Here is a 16,385-nt window from a genome sequence, read left to right as displayed (position 1 = left end):
GTGCTGGGCACTGGTGGCTCATGCCTGTCATCCTAACTACTCAGGAGGCTGAGATCTGAGGATCACAGTTCAAAGCCAGCCAGGGCAGGAAAGTCCATGAGACTCTTATCTCCAATAAACCACTAGAAAACCAGAGTGGTGCTGTGGCTCAAGTGGTAGAACGCTTGCCTTGAGCTGAAGAGCTGAGGGATAGCGTCCAGGCCCAAAGTTCAAGCCCCACGACTGACCAAAAAAAATTTTTTTTAAATAGAGCTTTAGAATCAAACACACACATGGTAATGGTTAGCACTGCTAGATTTACTTAATCCAATTATTCTTTTTCTGAACACAAACCCAGACAAGTCTAATTCTAGTATGTATGTGCTAAAACATAGTGGGTAAATGATACAAAAATAATCTAACATATTAACACATTTGCAACAGTTTTTCCATCCAAAGATTCATTATTTACTTTAAGTAGTACTTCCTATAAATTCATTAAAATGATTCATCATTGACCAAAACTCTCTTGGAACATTTTATTGAAACAGATGCAAAAGCACACAGCATACTTTAAGATGTCAATTCAAAAAAAGCATGAATATACCAATTTGTTTACCATGATGAGAGTAATACCTGGCAGACAGTAAATAGTACTCAATATATGTATGTGGTATTAAATAAACTATGTAACCATAGTTTTGAGTATTCTTCAAGATAGGGGTCTCTTCACTGTGCAGCTGGTCTAGCTCTCAGTCTTCCTGCCTTTGCCTCCTAAGTGCTACAATAACAGGCATAGAGTCCCACTCCCAGCTTCATGATTTTAAAAAAAAAAAAAAGAAAGAAAGAAAAATAAAGCCATTTTAGAGCTCAGCCTAGTCATTAAATGTGTCGAAATTCTGGTGGATATAATTTTGGATTAAGAAAACAAAATCATAATGTATGACTATAAAGCAACAAATTAGAATTTCTTTCATGACTCATAAAAATGGCTCCAAGATCAGTTACTTTTGTAGTGATTTGGGGACTCATTCCTGAAGCTGATAATTACTCATGTTGTGTCTGCTCCAGAGTGAGAGTATTTGTTCTTCTCTTCCTCTGCCTGTTGTGCACAGATTTGGCCCTCACTGCATCAGTCCCAAAGTCCTCCCTTTACTACCTGCCCTAAAATAAAGCCATCCCTGTTTTTCTATGAGGATATTTCAGAAAGGGTATATGTTTCTTCTGGGGAGTTATTTCCAAAGAAATTAATAACCTTAAAAAAAACAACAACAACAGGTTCTACTACTTTTAGAAGCACTGGTGGAGGGGTGCCTTTACTATTATCATTTCAAGGTCCATCTCTTTAACACCTTTCCATCTCCCCAGCTGATAAGAACAAATTGAGAGGCCATTTAAGAACTCTCAACTGAATCAGAGAAGTATGATTTTTAGGTGCATTGGTCTCTGCTAGTGTTACCATTACCATTTAAAATTTTTTCCATACCTACCTGACATCTAGAATTAGCTATTTGTATTGAATAGCTACAGCTATTTTATAGTCTTGTTTAATAAATATCTTAGTTTGCTTGGGCTGCTAATAACAAAGCTGTATTGAATGGGTGCTTTATAAACAACTGAAATATATTTCTTACAGGCCTGGAAGTTTGAGATAAAGGTGTTGGTATAATCAGGTTTGGGGAGGACCCTCTCCCTGATTACTGACTTCTTGTGTCTTCACACTAATGACCTACTCTTCTCACAGAGTTTCCACCTCAAAATATTATCACTAGATTTCAACATATGAATTCTGGGAGTATACAAACCTTTAGCCCATAACCACACTTAAAGATAATTAGGAAGCATACCCCTGAAAATTCCTATTACAATATTCTGCTAATTTCTATTTCAATATTATAAATAAATATCTTTCTTAAAAAGTTCAGTAATCCAGATTTAAAGTTTTAGGCAAAGTAAAGAATCACAAGGTATAATCCTAGAAGAATATTTAGAGCACACTTAGAATTTTGAGGTACATTTTAGAAAATTTCAACTTTTGGTTTGTAGGATCAAGTAGTGCCTGTATACATACACACGTTGTCTTAAGAAACAATGAGTAAAACAACACTGAATGATGACGCCAAATGGAATAATCAGGGTGTGTGTGTGTATGTGTGCGTGTATGTGTGCACGTGCGTGTGTGTGCGCGTGTGTGTGCACACATGCGTGTGTCCTGGACCTAGCAGTTCAACTCAGGGCCTACATATTGTTCCTGATATTTTTTTTTTTTTGCTTCCCTTTTCTTCCCCCCCCCCCCACTTCAAAGCTAGCACTATACCACTTGAGCCACAGCTCATTTTCCAGCTTTTTCTGTGGTTAACTGGAGATAAAAGTCTCACAGTCTTTCCTGCCCGGGCTGGCTTCAAACCTTGACCCTCTGATCTTAGCTTCCTGAGTAGCTAGAATTATATGCATGAGTCACTAGTGCCTAACTAGTTTAATATTTTAAGCTAAAAAACCATCTTACTTGAATGCAAAATAAATATATTCTCAAAACAGTCATAAAATTTTCTACTGAATATTCTAAAACTGTATTAATCACTTACCACTAAAGTCTAATACCTTCTATTCTAATGTTCTTAAATGATATCTAATGTATTTAGATATTGTATGCTTATTGTCTGTACTTTTATTATGTAGCCTTGAAGCCTTCAGAAGCTCATGCTTTTTCTCTGAAGCTGCAGCAGTTTCTGGTGTTGGGAGGGAAGCACATGCTGTTGGTGAGTTACCTGTGCCAAGTAATCGTTTAGAAAATGCCATCGAATAGGAGGTACGCAGTCTCGTCCGGCATGCCACTTCCCTCTCGTTGTACAGCAGCTGGTTATCCATCAGCAATGTTATGACTTGCTTAGACTTCTGCCGAATATAATGTCCTGTATGGAAAAAGAAACACAGATTAAGGCTATGATTTTTATTCTAAATAAATTAAAGTGAAACTGTGAACAAAGTAAAAAAGTTATAACAAAAAATATTGATATATTTCTTTCATATAGCTTAAGTAAATAAAGCATATCTACATGGTAAAATCATACCATATGTTAGCACTACATTTTTCATATTAAATACTTTGGATTTTCCTTTTAAAAGCTATCCATATGCCACAATAAATCCAACTATATACAGGCATACACAGAAGAGGAATGAATTAGAAGTAATGCTGACCTAGATGTATGAGCCAAGGATTTAAAGTAATATGCACAATGTGATTCAGATCTGTAAAGTGGAGGGGGAAATAAACCAGTATAGAGCAGACAAATTTCTATGCTTTGAATATGTTCCCAAAACAGGTGGGCCTGTAAGAAATGATTTGGCCATGATGTGAATGGCATCTAGGCCTTTAGAAAAGAGGTTTCAAGCCAGTAGTCTCTTTCTTGCCCTCTGCCTACCCCACAGGAAGACACAATGGCCCTCCCTTCCAAGGATACAGCATCAAAGGATCATCTTGGAAGTAGACAGCAGCCCTCACCAGATAACCAAAGCTGTTGGTGACTTGAGATTGAACTACTCAGCCCCCAGAACTATGAGAAAAGTAGCAGTGTGACAAAAGTAGGGTACCCAGAAATGGGTACCTTACCCAAGTCTACCAACTGCCTCGTCCTGCTCTATTCCATCAAGAGGCTCACTACTTACCTAGCTATTCTAAGGCATCAAAGCTGAAAATGAGAAAATCTAAAAACCAAAAAGTTTGCTTCAAGGATCAGATAAACAGTAGTAGTAAGATGACATCTATTTACTTCAAATTAATACAACTTTGAAAAGAAAAGAAGGAAGATATAGTATTAGAACAAACTTGGGCAGAACTGCTTTGTGTTAAGGAGGTGGGGAGACATGGGAAGGGAGGATAGTAAACCTGGGTTCTTTGAAATAAGCAATGAAACTATACAACACATCAATATCCAAGGATTATTATACAAAACCCATCAAGATGAAAAGGTTAGTTGAGGTATAGGTAAAAATGAAAATAAAGCTAAATATTTTTTTCATTAGGCATCTTTTAGTTATAGGTGACAGAAATTCAATTTGAAATCAATGCGGCAAAAGTCATGAAAACCCACTATTATAACAGGGCCTTAGATACAAAGAAAGCAGAAAACTTCTGTTCCTCTCTGTAAAATGCCTTCTTTGGGTGTGGGGGTGTGTCTGATTATGAGGATTTGAAGTTTAGGTGTCATGCTTGCTAGGGCAGCTACTCCACTACATAAACCACAACCTCAGCCTAACATCTTCATTTGCTCTTTTGCATAGTGGCTTTTTCACCTGGATATGAACACAGTTCCAAATTCACATCTCACCACCTCAGATTCACAACTCATGCTCTTATGTAACCCAAGAAGTCTCCTTCTTGCTTCCAATATGAAGAATCTGGGAGAATGATTCTGATAGGACTAGCTTAGAACAACCATTATGCCAATTACTAAGTCAAGGGTAGAATGAACTATATGCAACTCAAATTAGAAAAATACTCAATTCCCCTTTAGTATAATGAGGGCAGGACCAATGTGACAGACAAAGATCAAATCCTCCTAAACCCAAGGAAAACACCTAGAAGATACCAATACTAGAACAGCTATGCAAAAGATCAATGAACAAGGACACCAATTTCTGCATTCATTAAGTCATTTCTGAACACTTAAGTTTCAGGAAATGTTCTAAGCACTTGCAACATAAGGAAGAGACACTTCGTTTTAGTTGGCTGAAATATGCAATAGACATAATCAAAGCAATTTCAAATAAAGCTAAATACTCTAAAGAAAGTAGCTGAAGGTCTGATGTGCTAAACATTAATTTGGGGTGTGCTTACAGAAAGTCGTACTGAGGAAGCAATACAGCTCAGTGTTGAACAGCCATTCAAAGACAAAAGGACAGAAAGCACCAGGCAATAGAAGAGCTGCAATTTTGCTTGCTCAGAAAAGCCTTCCACAGACAGTTAGTAGTCCCCTCCTACTGTGCCCTGCCCACACACCTGGGCCTCAGATGTGGTTGGGCCCTGCTTTCAGATACCCTCATCAAACCTTACACTTGTCCTTTATAGTATTCTCACAGTTTGCAATTACCCATTTGATAACTGTCCTTTCTCCATTAGCCTAAAACATCTATGGAGGCCAGAGCTGTAATTGTTTATCAGACACTTAAAAAGTTTATGAGCCAGGTAAGGTGGCTCATAACTGTAACCTTAGCTACTCAGGAGACTAAGATCAAGAGGGTCACAGTTGAAGACCAGCCTGGACAAAAAGTTCACAAGACCTCATCTCAACAGAAAGGGCTGGGAACAGTAATAGGCAACTGTCATCACAGTTTCAGGAGAAGCATAAATACTAAGATCACATCCAGGCCAGGTTAGGCAAAAAAACAAAACCCTTTCGTAAAAACAATCAAAACAAAAAAGGCTGGAGATATGTTTGAGTGTTGGAACACCTAACAAAGTATAAGGCCCTAAGTTCAAACCTCATATAGAAAAAAAAAGTTTGTGCTGGGCACTGGTGGCTCATGCCTGTCATCCTAACTACTCAGGAGGCTGAGATCTGAGGATCACAGTTCAAAGCCAGCCAGGGCAGGAAAGTCTATGAGACTCTTATCTCCAATAAACCACCAGAAAACCAGAAGTAGAACTGTGGCTTAAAGTGGTAGAGCAGTAGCCTAGAGTGCAGTGACAATGCCCAGGCTGAGTTCAAGCCCCATGACTGACAAAAAACAAAGACAAAAAATAATAATTGAAAGCCATAAGGACAGATTACAAGGCCCAGTATTCATCTAGAAGTTTCAAAAGAATTTGAAAACATACTCTGGAGATAAATATTGAGAATTTTATAGAAAAGACAAGAGTCCTCACATCAAAGTTGTATCTAACCACTACTGGTGGCAGATACTTGTAATTCTAGGACTTGAGAAGCTGAGACAGAAGGGCTGAGAGTTCAAGAACACCCTGATCTATATAGCAAAACCCTGTCTTACAAAACCAAGGACTGAAAATGTAGCTTTGCCCCCTGTAAGGCACCTTAAGATACTGAAAATGTAATACACATTGTTGATTATATTGGAAATATAGGATGGACAAAGCAGACAAAGTGTCCCTGCCCCCTAAGATTACGTTACACTAAACAGAGACAGACAATAAAGAAATTAGATTACACATGGTATTGGAGACAAACTATGGAGAAAAATGAAACACAGAGCATGGTTAGGATATGTCAGTGCAGAGCAAGTTGGAGTTACTTCTTTTAATAAATACTGTCAACATACAAGGTCTCAGAGAATCTTCTGAGAGGGGGGACTAAAGGATGTGAGGAAGCCATGCAGTTTCCAGAGAGCAACACTTGGGGGCAAAGGGAACTAAAACTCTGGAAGAATTTTCTGTAGGATCTTTTTTTTTTCTTTTTTTGCCAGTCCCCAGGCTTGAATTCAGGGCATGGGCACTGTTCCTGAGCTTCTTTTACTTAAGGCTAGCACTCTACCACTTGAGCCACAGTGCCCTTTCCAGCTTTTTCTGTGTATGTGATACTGAAGAATCGAACCCAGGGCTTCATGCATGCTAGGCAAGCACTCTACCACTAAGCTACATTCCCAGCCCCTTCTATAGGATCTTTTCTGTTCTTTTCTCCTATGACAACCTTAATCTAGAGTATGCTCCAGACTCAGATAACTAGGTCACTGCAGTTTTTCTTCCATTAATTTCTTTTTTTTCTTTTTTTTGGGTCCGGTCGTGGGGCCTGAACTCTGGGCCTGGATGCTGTCCCTCAGCTCTTCAGCTCAAGGCTAGCGCTCTACCACTTGAGCTACAGCACCACTTCCAGTTTTCTGGTGGTTTATTGGAGATAGGAGTCTCATGGTCTTTCCTGCCCGGGCTGTCTTTGAACCGCGATCCTCAGATCTCAGCCTCCTGAGTAGCTAGGATTATAGGCGTGAGCCACCAGCGCCCGGCTTCTCATGTACTTTCCTGCCTAGGTTGGCTTTGAACCCACAATCTTCAGATGCCAGCTTCTAGAGTACTTAGGATTACAAGTGCAAACCACTGGCATCTGGCTTCTGACAAACGTCTTTTTTTATGTCAGTTGTGGGGCTTGAACTCAGGGCCTGGGCACTATCCCTGAGCCTCTTTGTACTCAAGGATAGTGCTCTACCACTTGAGCTACGCATCTCAGATCTCAGCCTCCTGAGTAGCTAGGATTACAGGCATGAGTCACTGGCATCTGGCAAAAGTGACTTACTATCTACTATGTGCCAAGGTCTGAGGGTGAAAAGATTAACATACTACACCTTCCCTCAGAATCTATTTAAAAAGATATATCTAAATTATGTAATAAATAAAATATACTATAAAAAGTGCCACACTGATCTTAAAAATAAAATATTGTAGCAATTAGTTCTGTCCAATGAAAGAAAGAGTTGGAAATGCAGAGGAAAGATCTCTGATAGCATTTGAAGACTAAGTCAGAGTTCAACAAATAGCAAGGAAAGAACACTGTAGAGAAAATAAACATTGAAATACAAGCACATAGCTATGTAAGCAAACAATACATTCATTAGGAAGGCTTGTGACTACATTACATTGAAGAATGATAAAATAAAAGTAGAAAGGTAGACTGAAGCTTGCAAGTGGTTTCCAAACTATTTTGACTATACACCCCCATCGGTAACACTTTTTTGGGCATATATCAATCCTCAATAAAGGCACATTTAAATATAGATTAATGCCAAGAGCTACTCTTCCAGGATACAACATTCACCAGAAAATAAGCAGATAGATATAATATAATATATTCCCCAGTGAAACTATATTCATTAATATGTATTAATTTAATTAATGGGTACCAATGCTATTAATCAACAACTATTAGGCCTTCTATAATCAATAAAGTAACTTTGTTGATGTATCAGTTCTAATTTGCATTTTTCCTGCTCTCTTGGTACTAACAAATCATCAAGAGTACTCATGAAGTCTAGAGTTGTGTACTTGGGCTTATTTTTTTTTGGTCTAAGCTCAACTGTTAGGGAATCTAATAAATTTTTTATGATAATGGATTTAAACATATCCATATGTATTGTACCTGTAGATATAAGGTATAATAAATGCATGAACAGGTTTGTATATTTATATGCTGTATAGTTACACACTTTCCTATTTTACCTCCCAAAGTAGCTCAGAAGTTGTTTAGATCAGGGGCTGGCCTCTCTATAAAATCATCAGCATTCTTAGTTCAGGAATAAAACTTTAAATGAATAACTGTTTTATAAATTACAAGGAAATATGCCTTTTTAAAAACCTACTCTTGAGACATGCAAATTTTAATTAGTACTTTAATTTTTAAAAATAAATTTAATCTTCATGAAAGCTAATGCCTTTATAATTTCTGGATGAAGCATCTGAGATAATCAAAACTCATGAAAATTCCTCCAGTTTCATCATCAAGCCTCAAACCTGACCTAAAATACTTAAAATATAGTATATACAACACTAACAAGTGTGATTTGTGCTATTGTTTTGTTTATTCAACCATAAAAATCAAATTTTAAGTTCTGACACTAGCTACAGCATGAAGAACATTATAGTAAGTTAAATAATTCAGATGCAAAAGAACAAAGATTATATGCTCCACCTATATAAAGTACCTAAAATGTATAAATTTATGGAAACAAAAAGTAGATGAGGGGTTTGGTGAATTGGGAATGGGGAGATATTGCTTAACGGTCACAGTGTTTCTGCTTAGGCTGATAAAAAATAGTTTTAGAAATAGTGGTGATGTTGCACAACTTTGTGAATGTTATTAATGCCACTGTGTTGCATACTAAAAAAGACAAATGTTACATATTTATACATAGATACACACATTTTAATACAATATTTAAAGTAACATAATATACCAAAACCTATAATCATGCATCTTAAATAGGTGATTTGTATGCATGGGAATTATATTTCAGTAAAGCTGTTTTATGAAAAAGGAAAACAACACGCTCTTAAGCTATGAAAAGACATGAAGGGATCTTAAGTGAATGTTGCCAAGTGAAAGGAACTAAGTATGCCTATGAGCCAACTTTATGACACTTGGAAAAGGCAAGACTTTAGAGACCAGGGGTTTCCAGGAGTGAGCAGAAAAAAAAAAAAAAAAAAAAGATCAGCAGGCAGATTATGAGATAAGCTTAGTGCAGGACAACTATTCTGTATAATATTGGATCATAGACACAGGATGCATTTATCAAATCATATATAATTATTACTCTAAGAATGAAATTCTAATGTAAAATATGAACTTTAGTTAACAGTATCAATATTGGCTCATCAATTGTAACAAATGTACCACACTGCCCAATGCCAATCATAGGAGAAACCATTTGTGAGTTGGAAGGCTTGTGGAAATTCTGCATAATTTTTCTGTAAACCTAAACCTCCTTTACAAAAGATCTATTTTTAAATGCATTCACTGGGATTGCACTAAATTTTATCCTCTTCCTGTGATTCATGTAACTATTGACTTTAAATCCAAATTATAATACTGCATTAGCTGGAGAGGAAGTACTGATTCTTTTACTACTGTAGCCTCTCAAGCACTGAATCATCTCAGTACTCTATATCTTTTCTCTATTTTACCAGCTCTTCTACCCTTGACAGAAAGATTTTATGACCTAAATTTCTATATCCATGTAACTATTTCTAGCTACTAGTCTTTGATGGTTCCAGAGTCTTTGGGATCTTTATTTATGACTAAAATTCCAACCTAACTGTAATTATGAACTACAGAGACATTATATCAAGATGTCATACCTCCCATTTTATTCATTTTCCTTAAGGTGTCATTTTACAGGAACCTAAGTGTGTTAAACATTGTGTTTGTTTGTGTGAATGTGTATGTGTGTGCTTGGACTCAGGACCTTGTTTGTAATTTCATTTAGCTTTCTTACTCACAGTTGGCACTTTACCATTTGAACCATACCTCTAGCATATTTTTTGGTGGCTTATAAAAGGTAAGTGTCTCACTGACTTTCCTACCCAGGCTGGCTTCAACCAAGATCCTCAGATCTCTGCCTCCAACTTACTACAGTTACAAATGTGAACCTCCAACACTCAACTTAAACATCCTTTTGAAAACAAATATATTAGCCAGATGTAATGGAACATGCCAGTAATCACAGATACTCAGGAGGCAGAGGCAGGAGAATTATGAGTTTAAAGGCAGCCCAGCCAAAACTAGCAAAACTTTATCTCGGGCTGGGAAGGTGGCTCAGTGGTAGAGTGCTTGCCTTGCATGCATGAGGCCTTGGGTTCAATTACTCAGCATCACATAAGCAGAAAAAGCTGGAAGTGGAGCTGTGGCTCAAGTGGTAGAACGCTAGCCTTGAGCTGAAGAGCTGAGAGACAGCACCTAGGCCCAGAGTTCAGGCCCCACAACTGATAAACAACAACACTTCATCTCAAAAATAAAGGGCTGGGCATGGTGACACATCCAGGCAGTTCAACTATTTGGAAAGTGGAGTAAAAGGATTATGGTTTGAGGCCAACCCAGGCAAAAAGTTAGCAAAACCATCTCAAAAACAAGCAAGAAAGCCAAGAGCTGGTGGCTCACACCAGCTAATCTGCAGAGGCTGAGATCTTAGGATCGTGGTTCAAAGGCAGCCTAGCAGGAAAAGTCTGAGACTTATCTCCAATTAACCACCAAAAGGCCAGAAGTGGAACTGTGGCTCAAGTGGTAGAGTGTAGCCTGGAGCCAAAAACCTCACGGCTAGTGCCCAGTGTCAAATGCCTTTGGTCCCAGCTACTCAGGAAACAGAAATAGAAGGAACTGAGGTTGGTCTAGGTGTAAGTGAAAGACTAAGGAAGAAAAATAAGAAAGATGAATAAAGGTGCTAAATTTGATCAAAGTAAATTAAATGCACTGTTACAAATATCACTATGAAATCCTTTTGTATAATAAATAAAATAACAAAATTGCCTTTAAAAAAAACACAGATCTTTTCTAAAAAATAATCTAAGAGGATGGAAGAAGTGGGTCAATGGTAGAGTGCTTGCCAAGCATGAGGCCCTTGGTGCAATCTCTAGTAAGAAACAAATAAATCACATACACAAAAAGAGTACAAGTACTACAAAACAAACAAAAAAGACAATTATATTGTTCACCAACATAACTTAAGAGTAAACACAGAGGATTAAACTAGAATCATAACTACCCTAGAGGAAAGGTAGCTGGTTCATTTAAGAACAACTTTTTCCCTAGATCCCTGTTTTAACTGAACCACCCTGACCTCCTAATCCTCAGACATACTATACAAGCTTCTTTAACTGTTACCTTGGTCTCTTCCAGCTTCATCTATGTGTTGAAAATCTCTTAACATCTGAAGATTACAGAAGCCCTCTCTGCAATGCTGAATAACTTTCTTTGATCCATTCTTGATGAGATAATCCATTAGGGTAAGAGATTTATACACGTGGCGCCAGTTCTTTCCATGGTCACTGAGTCTCTGCCACAGCATATTCATAATCTCTGAGAGTGAAATCGTGTTGAAAGTCAAGTCACTGATAGCTAACATCAGAGAACTAGAGGGCCCCCATGGGTCATTAGAAGTCGCTTCCCTGACTTTTATTTCAGCATCTGAGTAATTTTTCACAAAGTTTTTCACTTGCCTCCTGAATGCCATAGGTAGGCCGAATTTGAAGGTGAGATGCAGGATAAGAGCAATGGAATAAGAATGATTGGTTTATAGAACTTTTGGCAGGCAATTGGTCCCCAGTACTGTTGCTCCCAGATACAAATGATTAATCTCCATGTTGATAAAGTATAAATTTCCTGCAAGGAAAGTAAAAAAAAGTGAGTTAAATATTTTTCTTAATGTCTATAGAAGATCAAGTCAGACTGAAAAATCTAGATTTAGTTTCTAAATCAACTCTTCACTTACATCAGCTAAAATAGAGGGTACCATATAAGTGAGGATGGGAACAGGAAAATTTCTCATAAGAGAGTGGCCTATATGATCTAGATAAATAGGTCTTGTTAGTCCTCTAAGCTTCTGCAGAAAATATTGTGGAACCTTTTTTTTTGGGGGGGGGGGTCCGGTCGTGGGGCCTGAACTCTGGGCCTGGGCGCTGTCCCTCAGCTCTTCAGCTCAAGCCTAGCACTCTACCACTTGAGCCACAGCGCCACTTCCGGCTTTTTTCTTTTTGCTTATGTGGTGCTGAGGAATTGAACCCAGGGCTGTAAGCATGCAAGGCAAGCGCTCTACCACTGAGCCACCTTCCCAGCCCGTCGAACCTTTTTGACCAGAAATACATCATGATGAAACTTTACATGGACAGTAGAAAAGTCAGTATTTAAAAAGAGAATTTGACTTGCACTCTAACATTAATTAAAAAAAACTATTGTGTTCCAAAAATAATAATAGTGGTGAAAATTGAATCTTAGAATCTCTGAGTGGCTTTATGATATATTTCCATTAAACTACAAGTTATACAATCAGATCTAAATAAGATGGTTTCTAGGGTCAACTACTTAAATACTTCAATCTCATTAGACTCCACAGTAGCTAGTAAACTAGAGGGAAAGGTTAAATTACTTTCTTTACTCACCTTTCTTAAAAGAAACGTGGGTTAGGATTGTGTCAAAGTAGGATTCAAATAGTGTAAAGATTTCCCTGAAATATGGAGTGATCAATATGTGTCTCACAGACCTCAAAATAAGTATATATAAGTAGATACCTATTTAAGTTGATAGAAAAATACATTAAACCTTATAGGAGGCATGCAACCCCAAAATTTTAAATGATAGTTGTAAGTTATCCATTCGTAATTTATATGAAACTATTCCCTTTCCTCTTATTCATTACTTTGCATTAAGGTGAGTCAGTTAGTTTGCAATTTCTCTAGTGATTCAACACTGATGGCTACCAAGGCAGCATGCCAAATTGATTTCAAGCCCTGATGAGCATCCAGACCCAATGAAGCCAAGATCAACTATAATCAGATTTTTACTAGAGAAACTGCACACATACAAAAGGAAAAATAATATTCATCACAAATGTTTGTTATTTTCAGTACTGTTTCCCTGCCTAGCTACTTGTTCAGGTCCAATTAATTTGCATATTGAAAGAAGACATGAATTTTCAGATACATCCTAAATAAACTCTCACTTCTTTTTTAAATAGAGATAATTAACCTTTAGGTTAAAATACAATGCACCTTCAAATAAACAATACAGACTATGGTGTTCATTTAAGATTTCTCAGAGCTGGGCACCAGTGGCTCATGCCAGAAAATCCTTAACACTCATCTCTAATTAAGCACCAAAAAGCTGGAAGTAAAGCTACGTCTCAAGTAATAGAGTGCTAGCCTTGAGCACAAAAGCTTATGAACATCACCCTGGCCCTGAGTTCAAGCCCCAGGACTATGTATATGTACACGTACACACACGTACATACACACACACACACACACACACACACACACACACACATTTCTCAGAGACAGTATCAGCCATAGGAAGCAACAAATCCCTAATTTTCTCGTTTGTACTTCTAATATAGACAATTGAATCTAACTCTCTCTTGCAGTAAAAACTTGACTTATAATGTTTCAATAAGCTATTAAAATTTTCCATTTCTACTGTCCATTTTTCTTTTTTAGTAAAAATCACTCAATACTGAGATGCACCATGACATTGGCTTAGAGCAACAAATATTGATCTGTTTCTTCACAAGTCTATTTTTAAAAAATGTTAGAATTATAACTTGCTGAAAGTGAACAACAATTGTTAAAATCTTTTTTACAGTATCTGTATTTTGAAGAATCAATTTTAATTTTTAGGCTTCTCTATGTTCTCTAGCCTGCAGTCTTAAATTTTTGAAGTGTTTTCTTAAACACATTTTCTGCCCCCAGAAAACTAGTAAAATATGAAGTGGTGCTACAGCTCAAAGTGGTAGAGCGCTAGCCTTGGGTGAAAAAGCTCAGAGACTGTACCCAGGCCCTGAGTTCAAACCCCACAACTGACAAAAAAAAATTAAAGTCTTCTAATCCAAAACAGTTTAAAATTGATGTGCTTAACACCATACCAAAATTAAACACTCTACTATTAGATACAGAAAAGTCAGGATAGGTAAATTAGTATTCCTTACTCACGTATAGTAACATGAACTTTACTTTGTAATATGAACATAGAACAACATATAAACCACCATCATTCTGAAATGCAGAGTCTTTCAGACTAATAGGGACTCAACTGATTTTATTTGTAAATTATGTCAGTTACTATGTTTTAGACACCTAAAGACAAATTCTAAGTTTACTCATACTATCAAATAACCTTGAGATTATAATTAGTCATGTACTGCATAATGACATTTCAAAGATAAGTAGCATATGACAGTGGTCACACAGGATTATATAACCTAGTGACATCATAGCCATTTTGTGTTAAGTATACTATATTTGAATGACAATGCTACAATGTGCATAATGACAAAAGCATCTAATGGTATAATTCTCAGAATATGTCCCTGCTATTAAGCATAACATACTACATAGTGATAAAACATCTGAGACAAAATTAGTGGCAAGGAGGTAAATTTCCACACTTGAATTTCTATGATCTGTCTACCCACATTACTATAATATGACAAATAGAAGAAAGAAGTTATTTCAGGTCACAAATTACTGAATTATTCTGCTTGGGAAGAGACCTACAATGATTATACAGCTTTGAAAAATACAATGACATTAAAAAAAATAAAATCTAGTTCTTGTAACTGTCAAGTAAATTTCTAGAATTTGAGCAAATATTTTCAAATCCATCAACAAATATTTCTTGAGAACCTACTATTTATATAGGTTTGTGGAGAAATGTAAAACAGGGTATCTACATTTTAAAAATTTCCAGTTTGGTTAAGGAACTTTATCCCTTGAATAATTCTAAAGCAAACAATTAGAAGGTAGAAGACATCTCCTAGTTTTCTTTCCTTTTCAGATCTGGTCACTTCCACAATGCTATTTCCTTCTTCCCCCACTTTATCTGAATCGTAATAAGAAAGCACATTATCAGGTGACAAACTACTGGCCCACAATCTCTTATACAACTCCTTTGAGACTAGGAGTTGTAGAATTCTTTTTATTTCTGAAAGGTACCACAGTGCTGTTCCATATAGTAACCCACCTATAGTAAGCAGTGGAGTTGCTGATGCATGGATAAGAATGAACTCCATCAACATATCTGTAACAAAAATATGCTAAGTAGTTGAAATAAAGACTATAAATGGGGGGGGCCACCGGGGAGGGGGGAGGGAGGGGAGGGGGGAAGATGGGAAGGGGAAACAAAGGAGGAGGCAACAATGCTTGATAAGAAATGTACTCATTACCTTGCCCATGTAATTGTAACCCCTCTGAACGGTATTTTCACAATTAAAAAAAAAAAGACTATAAATGTCCTCACTTCAGTTCAGATTTTACTACTGAGTTAGAAAGAAAAATTGGTTTTCAAAGAGTTTCAGATTCTAGGATTGAGAACAAGATTTATGGTATCCCAAAGACTTGGGATAATGGTGATAATGGCACCTAATCATGCTCACAGACTCTCAAGAAGATGCACTTAAATAGTGCTATGAGGATAAATCTGCTCTTGCTTGTGCAAGTTCTGCCTTGAGTTTGAGTTTGAGATAGAAGTAAGCTCTGGCTGAGACTGTAAAATGAGAACAATTATAGACAATACTATGACATTAGGGGTGTTACTGCTTTGATGAATACTTTAAGAGTCAATATTTTTTTGAGTCTCATCTGTGTGTTCATTTATTTATTCAGCTAACAATTTAATAGTTTATTATGTGGCACCTCCATCCTATGAAAGGAAAAAATGGACGCACATGACATAGTCCCTGCTCCCGTGGAGTAAATGTCCCACATATGGTCTTTCACGTTATTTACTGCCAATCCTGGGCTTAAACTCAGGGCGTGGTGCTATTCCTTAACTTTTTTCTTTCTTTCTTTCTTTTTTTTGTCTGTCGTGGGGCTTGAACTCTGGGCTTGGGCGCTGTCCCTGCGTTCTACTGCTTGAGCCACAGTGCCACTTTCGGTTTTCTAGTGGTTTATTGGAGATAAGAGTCTCACGATTACAGGCGTGAGCCACCGGCGCCTGGCCTGTTCCTGAACTTTTATGCTCAAGGCTGGTGAGCCACCACTGGCTTTTTGGTGATTAATTGGTCATAAAGAATATCACGAACTTTCCTGCCTGGGCTGGCTTCGAACTGCAATCCTCAAATCTCGGCCTCCATTATAGGCATGATCTACAAGCACCTGGTTTCATCTCATTAATTATTAGAAAGAAAAGAAGAGAGAGGGGGGTGGGAGAGAGAGAGAGGGAGATAGGAAGGGAGAGGGAGAGAGAGTCCTGCTTTGCCTT

The 16,385-nt window shown here is 37.3% G+C and overlaps 1 protein-coding gene across 1 annotated transcript in view; it reads right to left on the bottom strand.

Moving 5' to 3' along the window:
* Enthd1 (ENTH domain containing 1) overlaps positions 1-11,646 on the bottom strand; it is a 91,252-nt gene extending 79,606 nt beyond the window's left edge. The window contains exons 1-2 of the mRNA XM_013024785.1: positions 11,298-11,646; positions 2,646-2,891 (exon numbers count right to left, since the gene is read on the bottom strand). Coding sequence (XP_012880239.1) covers positions 2,646-2,891; positions 11,298-11,646 — 595 coding nt within the window. The remainder of the gene's footprint in view (positions 1-2,645; positions 2,892-11,297) is intronic.
* Positions 11,647-16,385: the final 4,739 nt, after the last annotated feature.

Source organism: Dipodomys ordii, unplaced genomic scaffold (genome assembly GCF_000151885.1).
Source record: "Dipodomys ordii isolate 6190 unplaced genomic scaffold, Dord_2.0 Scaffold79, whole genome shotgun sequence".
NCBI lineage: Eukaryota > Metazoa > Chordata > Mammalia > Rodentia > Heteromyidae > Dipodomys > Dipodomys ordii.
This window is presented reverse-complemented; position numbering and strand designations above follow the sequence as displayed.